Source organism: Lagenorhynchus albirostris, chromosome 17, assembly GCF_949774975.1.
Source record: "Lagenorhynchus albirostris chromosome 17, mLagAlb1.1, whole genome shotgun sequence".
Lineage (NCBI taxonomy): Eukaryota > Metazoa > Chordata > Mammalia > Artiodactyla > Delphinidae > Lagenorhynchus > Lagenorhynchus albirostris.
In genome coordinates, this window is record NC_083111.1 from 30515740 (window position 1) to 30530378 (window position 14639).

The 14639-nt window shown below is 37.9% G+C and overlaps 1 protein-coding gene across 1 annotated transcript in view; it reads right to left on the reverse strand.

The window, feature by feature from the left end:
• Window positions 1–14639, reverse strand: part of MMP16 (matrix metallopeptidase 16) — a 347698-nt gene that overhangs the window by 15234 nt on the left and 317825 nt on the right. The window contains exon 8 of the mRNA XM_060127594.1: window positions 662–812. Within this exon, the coding sequence (XP_059983577.1) occupies window positions 662–812 (151 nt within the window). The remainder of the gene's footprint in view (window positions 1–661; window positions 813–14639) is intronic.

Consider the following 14639-nt stretch of genomic DNA (forward strand, 5'->3'; position numbering starts at 1 on the left):
GGGTGAAATTAGTATGCTTAGTGGCTACTGTATGTCATAAACTAATAGTTCACTTTGTTTTACAAACCCTGTTAGTAATGTCATAAAAGGAAAAGAAATGACAGAAAATAGCAAGAGATATTATACTTCAAGCTAAAAGTGTTTAGTCCAGTGATAGTTTAGTTAGCTCATCGCACCTATCTGCTGGTACCTAAATAGTGTCCTAAGAAATAGAACTCATGACTAAACTGAAAGTATTTGAAAATGTTCAAAATTAACTGTGTGAAAAGTGTAAAAATTTAACTTTAAATATAAAAGCAAAATAAAGCCTCTCTTAAAAGTACTTTTTAAGTAAAGTAAGTAAAATTACAAGAAAATGCGTTGTAAGGATAAAATACACGACCTATACAGCTTTATAGGCATGTTAAGATTATACAGAAGAGAAAGAATATATACTATATATATACATTCATAAGAAAGTCACATTACTTGGGTATATTAGAGAAAGATTTACCTTGAATATTATTTTAAAATATGTTTAAAAATGGTTGCAATTCTATTAATTCTTGTGCTTATATCTACACAGGTTCTTTCCTCAAATATACATGCCTATTATAGACTAGATATATTGACTTCTCTAAACATTAGTTAACTGTTTTCCTCATGTGAAGTGTGTACTGACCTGTCCCCCTTGAAGAAATAGGTTTTCCCAACGTCCTCCCACCAAATGGCTGAATCAATACCATGAGGGGGAATTCCGCTTCCAAGAGTAATCAAGTCATGAGGGTAACCAGGTTGAAGAGTCGTGTCCTTGAACACCCAATATTTGTTACCTGTATGAAATAAGTGCAAATGCAGAATACACTAATTTAATGTCAGAAATTAGAATATATCTACTAACACAATGCATTTAAAATTATTTTACATGAAATCCATGAAATAACTTAGTAGCAGTCACACCTGGAATACTGACATTATTTTTGAAACATAAATGTTATTTTCAAAAGTGGACAAAATGAAAACTTACTTAATAATGTAATCAGAATTTGTGTGTTAATTTAAGAAATAAAAAAGATCTAGAACTTGCCCTATTGAAACAGTTTTGAATCAAGGGTCAGGGATTCTTCCTCTAGGAATTAGAGGCCTTATTTTCATTCAAGGCTAAATCATTCCTGTGTGTTGGGCATTCTATATGCCCTCAGATTGCTGTACTGATTACAACCTCTACTCTGTTAAAACACTTCTTCTGGACTGATCCTTTTCTTTTAATATATAAACATTCACAAGTCCATCTAGTTTAATAAAGTCATCCTCTTTTAACATGATGCCCTCTTCTAGCTGTTACACTATCCTTCTCTTTAAGAGTGATGACTGAAGGTAGCAAAATTTTAACCCTAAACTTGTTCAGAATTGCCAGAGTACAGCAATACTAAAAAAAAGATGAACTTCAGTCAGCTTTATTACTGTTTTGAAATTATCTACAAACAACACACTTCCTTAAGCCCTACAGCCCTGGCAGACTATGTACACCACTCCCATCTTTGGTATGACTCTCAAGTTGTCTGCAACCATTTCTCACTCCACTGAAAGTTGACTTAATACCTATTGTCTACTGAAACCTTTTGTCCTGGAGTCACCAATGCCTACAATTTTCCACCCTTACCTATTGACACAGTTGCCCACTTAAAGAACTTTTCTCCCTGAGCTGCTAGAAAACCATTTTGTTTTTGTTGCTCTTTCTTCTCTAGCTGCTTCTCTCTGAGATTCATTTATTTTACTCAGTCCTTGAATGTTGACATTTCCCAAGGCTCTGTTCTCTGCCCTCTTCTCTTTTAATTTTAAATTGCACAGGGACAGAGTGGTGTCACAAACTCAAATATTTATAAGGGCCAGTCTAGAGATGACAGGAGTGGAGTGGCAGAGGTATTCAAATATTGAGACACATCCTGGATCTTTCTATACTCAAGCAACTTCTTGAGTAACTAACTCCTCTTGAGGTTAATATCTGGCAAAGTAAAACATTATCTTAATATCTTACAAAGTATCCTGTGTCCTTTCTACTAGATGTAAGCCCTTCCTCATTGTTAAAATATTTCAATACTATCTGTAGCTGAGGACTATGATAAACTGTAGCATTCATGTTATACCTAAAGGAATTTAAAAAAATTTAAAACCACTTACTAGCCTAAATCAATACAATACAAATGAACCAAAAAAACACATCTTCAGGCTAGATTTAGGTAGGAGTCTCTAGTTTGTAACCAGGGTAATCTTATTTACCCCAAGAGTTTCTACTACCATTTGTTATCATTTTAAATTAAAACAACATTTGTTGAGTACCTCCAGTGTCCCAAGTATCATGTTAGGTACCAAGGATACTAAAGAGAACAAGACAGAACTGATCACTACCCTGATCATCCCATACTCAAGTGAATTCAGCAGATGAAAACCAAAAACACAAAAATGTAATTATAGTAATTGAAAAACTATTGAATGCTACAAAGGAAACACATCAGGGGTTGAGAAAAAGAAAACATAAGGGGAACGTACTTTAAATAAGGAGATCAGGAAAGCATCTCTGAAGAAGTAACACTTAAGCCAAATTTAAAGAAAGAGAAGAAGGTGATACCTATGCAAAGAATACTGGGAAGAGTGCTCCAAGAAAAGCAGAGTTTTATATGATTAAAGTTGAAATAAGATCCTTGGAATGTAATAAGCAAGAAGATAGTAGCACTGAAAACCTATATGATGGGCTTGGATCTTAGTTTGAGTACACTGGTAAGCCATCAAAGAAATTAAATTAGCAAAGGCATATGGTCTGTTTCCTATTTTCAGAAGATGATCTTTGGTCTTTTTTTGAAAATGGATCTTAGAGTGAAGAGTGGAAATGAGAAGCTCTATCAAAGATCTTTTGCCAGGGAAGAACCCTCAAGATGGAGGAGGAGTAAGACATGGAGCACACCTTCTCCCCACAGATACATTATAAATACATCTACACAAGGAATGACTCCCACAGAACATCTACTGAACGCTGGCAGAAGACCTCAGACTTCCAAAAGGGCAAGAAAATCTCCATGTAACTGGGTAGGGCAAAAGAAAAAAAAAAAGACAAAGGAATCAGGACAGGACTTGCACCTATGGGAGGGAGCTGTGAAGGGGAGAAGTTTCCTCACACTAGGAAGCCCCCTCACTGGCAGGGACTAGGGGGAGCTTCAGAGCCTCAGAGGAGAGCACAGCAACAGGTGTATGGAGGGAAAAGCAGAGAGAGTCTGGCACAGAGGGTCCCAGCACTCCATAGCCTGAGACATTTGTCTGCTCACCCACCAGAGCAGGTGGAAGCTGGGTTCTGAGACTTGGGCTTCAGAGGTCAGACCCCAGGAAGAGGACTGGGGTTGGTTGCATGAAGACAGCCTGAGAGTCTAGTGTGCCACAAATGAGGGAGTCTGGGAAGAAGCTTGGGCCTGCCAGAGAGTCAAAGAACCATTGTTGGGGGTGCATGAGGAGAGGGGCAGGCCTGCCATAGGAGCTTCTTCTGCTCACAGGCAGAGGACACAGTCTACATGAGCTTCAGGGGTGGGCACGAGCTGCAGCTGCTATCTCAGACCCCAGAGGCAGGAGCTGACTGCTACTGCTGCCACCGCTGCTGCCAAGGGTCCTGTGAGCAAGCACAGCTCACTGCCCACAACTTCCCAGTGGCTTGTGCAGCCCGTCACTGTTGAGGGGTCCACGATCCAAGGCCAACTTCCCCAGGAGAGTGAACAGTGAGCCCCAGGCTACTGCAACTTCCTGCTGGCCTCTGCCACCACAGGCACTCCCCTCACATCTCAATTGTGGCTGCCATATCCATCCCTCTCCCCTGCCTGAGTGAGTAAGTGTGCACTAGTTAGCCACTGCTTTTGCCCCCTCTCACCTGGGCAGGTAAGTGATGGGGCCAAAAGCAAAGCTGAACTGCAGGGGTGGTGTGACCAAAGAAGAGGAATGGAAATCTCTCCATGCAGCTGCAGGAGCGGTAGATTAAATCCCGGCAATTGGCTTAGTAAACCCTACATCTGTAGAATATCTGAATAGACGAGTGTCCCCACAATTGAGGTTGGTCTAGCTTTAACAACTGTGGAGTTTGGGGATAAGGACATGCAGGAGTTGGGCAGGTCAAAGTCTGAGCTGGGCTCACAGTGCCCATGTCAGTTCCAGAGACCTACTTAGAGGTATAGGAGGACTTCCTGGGTAGGCAGGGATTGGCTGTGGCTCACTCTGGAGTCAAGCACAATGACAGCTGAGGCTACAGGAAAATAATAATTATTATTACTATTTTTTATTGTTTTGTTTATTCTGTTGTTCTTTTTCATTATTCTTTTTTATTTTTTCTTTTCTTTTTTATGTTTTTATTTTTAATAAGTTTTTTTTCTATTTTTACTTTTTTTGTAATATTGTATTTTTTCCTGGTTTTTGTTCCTTTGTTTTGTTTTTATATTTTTAACTATATTTTTAAATTTTTACTTTATTTTTTTGTTGTTTTCCGTTTTTCATTTGTTTTCTTCTTTCTTTTTTTCATCATTTTTGTGTGTTTGTTTTATACTTTGACTTTTTTTAGTTTGCTTTCTGCTTTTGATTTGTTTTTTGTTTTTGTTAGTTTAACTTTTATTGTTTTCATTTTGGGGTTCATTTATTTGTTTGGTTGCTCTCTTCTTTTTTGTTTTCTCTGTTTTGTTTTTCTTTTCTGTTTCTGTGTGTATCTGTATTTCTTTGTGTGTGTTTGTCTGTTTGATTTTGCTATAACCATTTGTCTTGGGGTTTTTCTTTGTCAGTTTGTTTTCTTTATTTTTTTTTCTTCCATGCTATGCAGATTGCAGGGTCTTGGTTCTCTGACCAGGGGTTGGCGTGAGCCTCTGAGGTGAGAGAGCCGAGTCCAGGACACTGGATCACCAGAGAACTCCTGGGCCCAGGGAATATTAATTGGTGAGAGCTCTTCCAGAAATCTCCATCTCAACAAGAAGACCTGGCCCCACCCAACAGCCAGCGAGTTCCACTGCTGGATATCTCATGCCAAACAACTAGCAAGACAGGAATACACCCCCACACATTAGCAGACAGGCTGCCTAAAGTCATACTAAACTCACAGACACCCCAAAATACAACATCTGGCATGGCCCTGCCCATCAGAGGGACAAGATCCAGCTCCACCCACCAGAATGCAGGCACCAGTCACCCCCCCACACACACACACACACCAGGAAGCCTACACAAGACACTGGACCAACCTCAAACACTGGAAGTAAATACCAAAAGACTGAGGGAATGCAACCTTGCAGCCATGCAGCCTAAAGAAAGAAGGCCCCAAACACAGTAAGTTAAACAAAATGAGAAGACAGAGAAATATGTTGCAGACAAGGGAGCAAGGTAGAAACACACAAAACCAAATAAATGAAGAGGAAATAGGCAGTCTACCTGAAAAAGAATTCAGAGTAATGATCATAAAGATGATCCAAATCTCAGAAATAGAATCAAGAAAATACAGAAACATTTAACAAGGACCTAGAAGAACTAAAGAACAAACAAACAGTGATAAACAACATAATAACTGAAATCAAAAATACTCTAGAAAGAATAGATAGCAGAATAACTGAGGCAGAAGAACGGATAAATGAGCTGTAAGATAGAATGATGGAAATAACTGCCATGGAGCAGAATTAAAAAAAAGAATGAATAGAATTAAGGACCATCTCAGAAACATCTGGGACAATATTAAGTGCACTGACATTCAAATTATAGGGGTACCAGGAGAAGAAGATAAGGAGAAAAGGTTCTGAGAAAATATTTGAAGACATTATAATCAAAAACTTCACTAACATGGGAAAGGAAATAGTCAATCAAGTCCAGGAAGTGCAGAGAGTCCCATACAGGGCAAAGCCAAGAAGAAACATGCCAACACACATATTAATCACACTAACAAAAAGTAAATACAAAGAAAAAATATTAAAAGCAGCAAGGGAAAAGCAACAAAAAATATACAAAGGAAACCCCATAATATTATCAGCTGATTTTTCAGCAGAAACTCTGAAGGCCAGAAGGGAGTGGCAGGATATATTTAAAGTGATGAAAGGGGAAAACCTACAACAAAATTACACTACAGAGCAAGGATCTCATTCAGATTTGATAGAGAAATCAAAAGCTTTACAGAAAAGCAATAGTTAAGAGAATTCAGCACCACCAAACCAGCTTTACAAAAAATGCTAAAGAAATTCTCTAAGCAGGAGACAGAAGAGATAAAAAAAAATCTACAAAAACAAACCCAAAACAATTAAGATAATGGTAGTAGGAACATACATATCAATAATTACCTTAAATGTGAATAGATCAAATGCTCAAAACAAAAGACACAGTCTGGCTGAATAGATACAAAATCAAGACCCATATATATGCTGTCTATAAGAGACCCACTTCAGACCTACAGACACATACAGACTGAAAGTGAGGGGATGGAAAAAGATATTCCATGCAACTGGAAATCAAAAGATAGCTGGAGCAGCAATACTCATATCAGATAAAATAGACTTTAAAATAAAGACTGTTACAATAGAAAAGGAAGGACACTATATAATGATAAGGGATCAATCCAAGAAGAAGATATAACAATTATAAATATATATACACTGAACATAGGAGAACCTCAATAAATAAGGGAAATGGTAACATCTCTAAAAGGGGAAGTTGACAGTAACACAATAATAGTAGGGGACTTTTTAACACCCCACTTTCACCAATGGACAGATGATCGAAAATGAAAATAAATAGGGAAACACAAGCTTTAAATGATGGAGTTGACTGATATTTATAGGATATTCCATTCAAAAACAACAGAATAGGGACTTCCCTGGTGGCACAGTGGTTAAGAAGCCGCCTGCCAATGCAGGGGACAGGGGTTCGATACCTGGACTGGGAAGATCCCATATAATGCTGAGCAACTAAGCCTGTGAACCACAACTACTAAGCCTGTGAGCCACAACTACTGAGCATGTGTGCCACAACTACTGAAGCCTGCACGTTTAGAGTCCATGCTCTGCAACAAGAGAAGCCACAGCAATGAAAAGCCCACACACTGCAACAATGAGTAGCCCCCACTCGCCACAACTAGAGAAAGCCCACACATGGCAATGAAGACCCAAGGCAGCCACAAATAAAATAAATAAATAATTAATTAAAAAAAAAAAACAGAATACACTTTCTTCTCAAGTGCACATGAAACATTCTCCAGGATAGATCACAACTTGGGTCACAAATCAAACCTCAGTAAATTTAAGAAAATTGAAATATCAAGCATCTTTTCTGAGCACAATTCTATGAGATTAGAAATAAATTACAGGAAAAAAAGTGTAAAAAACCACAAGCACATAGAGGCTAAATGATACACTACTAAATAACCAAGACATCACTGAAGAAATCAAAGAGGAAATCAAAAAATACCTAGAGACAAATGACAATGAAAACACACTGACCCAAAACCTATGGGATGCAGCAAGAGCAGTTCTAAGAGGGAAGGTTATAGCAATAAAATCCTACCACAAGAAACAAAAACAACCTCAAGTAAACAATCTAACCTTACATCTAAATAACTAGAGAAAGAAGAACAAAAAACCCCCACAAAGTTAGTAGAAGAAAAGAAATCATAAAGATCAGAGCAGAAATAAATGAAATAGAAACAATGAAAGCAAAAGCAAAGATCAATAAAACTAAAATCTGATTTTTTTAGAAGATAATCAAAATTGAAAAACCTTTAGCCAGACTCATCAAGAAAAGGAGAGAGTGGACTAAAATAAATAAAATTAGAAATAAAAAAGGAGAAGTTACACGGGACACCTCAGAAAAACAAAAGATCGTAAGAGACTACTACAAGCAATTATATGCCAATAAGATGGACAACCTGGAGGAAATGGACAAATTCTTAGAAAGGTATAACTTTCCAAGACTGAACCAGGATGAAATAGAAAATATAAACACACCAATCACATGTAATGAAATTGAAACTGTGATTAAAAATCTTCCAACAAACAAAAGTTCAGGATGAGACGGCTTTACAGGCAAATTCTATGAAACATTTAGGGAAGAGCTAAGACCCATGAATTCTATCAAACATTTAGAGAAGAGCTAAGACCCATCCTTCTCAAACTCTTCCAAAAATTACAGAGGAAGGAACACTCACAACCTCATTCTATGAGGCTACCATCACTCTGATACCTAAACCAGACAAAGATATCACAAAAAAGAAAATTAAAGACCAATATCACTGATGAATATACTCAAAAATCCACAACAAAATACTAGCAAACAGAACCCAACAACACATTAAAAGGATCATACATCATGATCAAGTGGGATTTATCCTAGGGATGCAAGGATTCTTAAATATGCACAAATCAATCAATGTGATAGAGGGAGACCTTTAAGATGGTGGAGTAAGATGTAGAGATCACCTTCCTCCCCACAAATACATCAGAAATACACCTACAACAACTCGAACCGAACACATAATGAACAATGGCAGAAGAACTCAGACTTCCCAAAAGGCAAGAAACTCCCCACGTACCTGGGTAGGGCCAAAGAAAAAAGAAAAAACAGAGACAAAAGAATAGGGATGGGACCTGCACCTCTGGGAAGCAGCTGTGAAGGAGAAAAAGTTTCCATACACAAGGAAGCCACTTCACTGACAGAGATGGGGGGTGGCGGGTGGAAAACTTTGGAGCCACAGAGGAGAGAAGAGCAACAGGGGGTTGGAGGGCAAAGCAGAGAGATTCCCACACAGAAGATCCATGCCAACCAGCACTCACCAGCCAGAGAGGCTTGTCTGCTCACCTGCCGGAGTGGGTGGGGGCTGGGAACTGAGACTCAGGCTTCAGAGGTCAGATCCCAGGGAAAGGACTGGGGTTGGCTGCGTGAACACAGCCTGAAGGGGGTAAGTGTGCCACAGCTAGCCAGAAGGGAGTTTGGGAAAATGTCTGGAACTGCCTAGAGGCAAGAGACCATTGTTTCGGGGTGCGCGAGGAGAGGGGATTCAGAGCACCACCTAAATGAGCTCCAGAGATGGGTGCGAGACACAGCTATCAGCATGGACACCACAGACGGGCATGAAACGCTAAGGCTGCTGCTGCGGCCACCAAGAAACCTGTGTGCAAGCACAGGTCACTATCCACACCTCCCTTCCTGGGAACCTGTGCAGCCCACAAGTGCCAGGGTCCCGTGATCCAGGGTCAACTTCCCCAGGAGAACAAATGGCATGCCTCAGGCTGTTGCAATATCATGCTGGCCTCTACCACCACAGGCTTGCCCCACATTCCATATCCCTCCCTCCCCCTCAGTCTGAGTGAGCTAGAGCCCCCTAATCAGCTGCTACTCTAACTCTGTCCTGTCTGAGCAAAGAACAGACGCCCTCAGGTGACCTACAGGCAGAGGTGGGGTCAAATACAAAGCTGAAACCCAGGAACTGTGCAAACAAAGAAGAGAAAGAGAAATCTCTCCCAGCAGCCTCAGGAGCAGCGGATTAAATCTCCACAATCAAATTGATGTACCCAACATCTGTGGAATACCTGAATAGACAATAAATCATCCCAAAATTGAGGCAGTGGACTTTGGGAGCAACAGTACACTTGGGGTTTGCTTTCTGCATCCAATTTTTCTCTGGTTTTATGTTTATCTTAGTTTACTATTTAGAGATTATTATCATTGGTAGATTTGTTTATTGATTTGATTGTTCTCTTCCTCCTTTTCTCTTTATATATATATATATATATTTTCTTTTTCCTTTTTCTCTTTGTGTGAGTGTGTATGTGTATGCTTTTTTGTATGAATTTGTCTGTACAGCTTTGTTTTACCATTTGCCCTAGGGTTCTCTCTGTCTGGGTTTTTTTTTTTTTTTTGCTTGTTTATTTGATTTGTTTTGTTTTGTTTTGTTTTTTCTTCTTTTAGTATAGCTGTTAGCACTTGTTATAATTGTTGGATTTGTTTTTTTGGTTTGGTTGCTCTCTTTCTTCCTTTTTTTTTTCCTTTTTCAATTGGCTTTGATTTTTTAATATTTTTAATAATTATTTTTTGGTTTTTATTTTAATAACTTTATTTTATTTTATTCTTTGTTTCTTTTTTTCTCCATTTCCTTCTGAGCCATGTGGCTGACAGGATCCTGGTGCTCCGGCCAGGCGTCAGGGCTGTGTCTCAGAGGTGGGAGAGCCAAGTTCAGGAATTGATCCACCAAAAACCTCCTGGATCCACATAATATCAGATGGTGGAAGCTCTCCAAGAGATCTCCATCTCAATGCTAAGACCCAGCTCCACTCAACAACCAGAAAACTACAGTGCTGGACAAGCTATGCCAAACAACTAGCAACACAGGAACACAACCCCACCCATTAGCAGAGAGGCTGCCTAAAATGATAATAAGGTCACAGACACCCTAAAACACACCACAGGATGTGGACCTCCCTACCAGAAAGACAAGATGCAGCCTCATCCACCAGAACACAGACACTAGTCCCGTCCACAAGGAAGCCTACACAACCCACTGAATCAACATTGCCAACTGGGGGCAGACACCAAAAGCAACAGGAAATATGAACCAGAAGCCTGCAAAAAGGAGACCCCAAACACACTAAGTTAAGCAAAATGAGAAGACAGAGAAACACACAACAGATGAAGGAGCAAGGTAAAAACGCACCAGGCCTAAAAAATGAAGACAAAATAGGCAGTCTACCTGAAAAAGAATTCAGAGTAATGATAGCAAACATGATCCAAAATCTTGGAAATAGAATGCAGAAAATACAAGAAACGTTTAACAAGGACCTAGAAGAAATAAAGAGCAAACAAACAATGATGAACAGCACAATAAATGAAAATAAAAACTCTTTAGAAAGAATCAATAGAATAACTGAAGAAGAATAACGGATAACTGATCTGAAAGATAAAAGAGTGTAAATAACTACTACAGAGCAGAATACAGAAAAAAAGAATCAAAATAATTGAGGACAGTCTTAGAGACTGCTGGGACAACATTAAACACACCAACACTCGAATTATAGGTGTCCAGAAGAAGAAGAGAAAAAGAAAGGGAGTGAGAAAATATTTGAAGAGATTATAGTTGAAAAATCCCTAATATGGGAAAGGAAATAGTCAATCAAGACCAGGAAGCAAATAATGTCCCATAGAGGATAAATCCAAGGAGAAACACACAAAGACATATATTAATCAAACTATCAACAATTAAAAACAAAGAAAAAATATTAAAAGCAGCAAGGGAAAAATAACAAACAGGGGAATCCCCATAAGGTTAACAGCTAATCTTTCAGCAGAAACACTGAAAGCAAGAAGGGAGTGGCAAGACATGTTTAAACTGATGAAAGGGAAAACTTACAACCAAGATTACTCTACCCAGCAAGGATCTCATTCAGATTCAATGGAGAAATTAAAACCTTTACAGACAAGCAAAAGCTAAGAGAATTCAGCATCACCAGACCACCTTTAGAACAAATGCTAAAGGAACTTCTCTAGGCAAGAAACACAAGAGAAGGAAAAGACCTACAATAACAAACCCAAAACAATTAAAAAAATGGTAATAGGAACATACATATTGTTAATTACCTTAAATGTAAATGGATTAAATGCTCCAACCAAAAGACATAGACTGACTCAATGGATACAAAAAGGAGACCTGTATATATGTTGTCTACAAGAGACCCACTTAAGAACTAAGGACACATACAATCAAAGTGAGGGGATGGAAAAAGATATTCCATGCAAACAGAAATCAAAAGAAAGCTGGAGTAGCAATTTTCATCTAAGACAAAATGGACTTTAAAATAAAGACTATTACAAGAGACAAAGAAGCAGACTACATAATGATCATGGGATCAGTCCAAGAAAAACATATAACAATTGTAAACATTTATGCAGTCAACTTAGGAGCACTTCAATACATAAGGCAAATGGTAACAGGCAAATGGGAAGTCAACAGTAACACAATCATAGTAGGGGACTTTAACACTCCACTTTCACCAATGGACGGATCATCCAAAATGAAAATAAATAAGGAAACACAACCTTTAAATTATACATTAATCAAGGTGTACTTAATTGATATTTATAGGACATTCCATCCAAAAACAACAGAATACACTTTCTTCTCAAGTGCTTATGGAATATTCTCCAGGAGAGACCATATCTTGGGTCACAAATCAAGCCTTGGTAAATTTAAGAAAATTGAAATCATATCAAGTATCTTTTCCAACCACAATGCTATGAGACTAGATAATAATTACAGGAAAAAACCTGTAAAAAATACAGACACATGGAGGCTAAACAATACACTACTAAATAACTAAGACGTCACTGAAGAAATCAAAGCAGAAATCAAAAAATACCTAGAGACAAATGACAATGAAAACACAATGACCCAGAACCTATGGTATGCAGCAAAAGCAGTTCTAAGAGGGAAGATTATAGCAATACAATCCCACCTCAAGAAACAAGAAGCTTCTCAAATAAACAACTTAAACTTACACCTAAGGCAATTAGAGAAAGAAAGAAATAAAAAACAAAACCCCAAGGTTACCAGAAGGAAAGAAATCATAAAGATCATATCAGACATAAATGAAAAAGAAATGAAGAAAGCAATAGCAAAAATCAATAAAATTAAAAAACTGGTTCTTTGAGAAGATAACAAAATTGATAAACCATTAGCCAGACTCATCAAGAAAAAAGAGAGAAGAATAAAATCAACAAAATTAGAACAGAAAAAGGAGAAGTAACAACTGACACTAAGCAACTATATGCCAATAAAATGGACAAGCTGGAAGAAATGGAAAATTCTTAGCAAAGCACAACCTTCTGAGACTGAACCAGGAAGAAATAGAAAATGTAAACAGACCAATCACAGGCACTGAAATTGAAACTGTGATTAAAAATCTTCCAGTAAACAAAAACCCAGGACCAGATGGCTTCAGAGGTGAATTCTATCAAACATTTAGAAAAGAGCTAACACCTATCCTTCTCAAACTCTTCCAAAATATAGCAGAGAGAGAAACACTCCCAAACTCATTCTACAAGGCCACCATCACCCTTATACCAAAACCACAGAAAGATGTTACAAGAAAAGAAATTTACAGACCAATATCACTGATGAACATAGATGTAAAAATCCTCAACAAAATACTAACAAACAGAATCCAACAGCACATGAAAAGGATCATACACTGAGATCAAGAGGAGTTTATCCCAGCAATGCAAGGATTCTTCAGTACATGCAAATCAATCAATGTGATAAACCATATTAACAAACTGAAGGAGAAAAAACATATGATCATCTCAATAGATGCAGAAAAAGCTTTCAACAAAATTCAACCATTTATGATAAAAAATCTCCAGAGAGTAGGCATAGAGGGAACTTATCTCAACATAATAAAGGCCATATATGACAAACCCACAGCCAACATCGGTCTCCATGGTGAAAAACTGAAGCCATTTCCACTAAGATCAGAAACAAGACAAGGTTGTCCACTTTCACCCCTATTATTCAACATAGATTTGGAAGTTTTAGCCATAGCAATCAGAGAAGAAAAGGAAATAAAATGAATCCAAGTTGGAAAAGAAGAAGTAAAAGTGTCACTACTTGCAGATGACATGACACTATACATAGAGAATCCTAAAGATGCTACCAGAAAACTACTAGAGCTAATCAATGAATTTGGTAAATTAGCATGATACAAAATTAAGGAAGATGAATATTTTGCATTCCTATACACTAATGATGAAAAATCTGAAAGAGAGGTTAAGGAAACAGTACCTTTTACCATAGTAAAAAGAAGAATAAAATACCTAGGAATAAACCTACCTAAGGAGACAAAAGACCTGTATGCAGAAAGTTATAAGACACTGCTGAAAGTAATTAAAGATGATACAAACAGCTGGAGAGATAGACCATGTTCTTGGATTTGAAGAATCAACACTATGAAAATGACTATACTATCAAAGCAATCTACAGATTCAATGCAATCCCTATCAAATTACCAATGACATTTTTCACAGAACTAGAACAAAAAACTTCACAATTTGTATGGAAATAAAAAAGACCCTGAATAGCCAAAGCAATCTTGAGAAAGAAAAATGGAACTGGAGGAATCAGGCTCCCAGACTTCACAGATCAATAGAGATCAATGGAACAGGATAGAAAGCCCAGAGATAAACCCCTGCACATATGATCACCTTATTTTTGATAAAGGAGTCAAGAACATACAATGGAGAAAAACAGCCTCTTCAATAAGTGGTGCTGGGAAAACTGGACAGCTACATGTAAAGAATGAAATAAGGACACTCCCTAACACTATATACAAAAAAAACTCAAAATGGAGTGAACACCTAAATGTAAGGCCAGACACTATCAAACTCTTAGAGGAAAACATAGGCAGAACACTCTATGACATAAATCACAGCAAGATCCTTTTTGACCCACCTCCTAGGGAAATGGAAATCAAAACAAAAATAAACAAATGGGACCTAATGAAACTTAAAAGCATTTGCACTGAAAAGGAAATGATAAACAAGACAAAAAGAGAACCATCAGAATGGGAGAAAATATTTGCAAATGAAACAACTGACAAAAGATTAATCTCCAAAATTTATAAGCA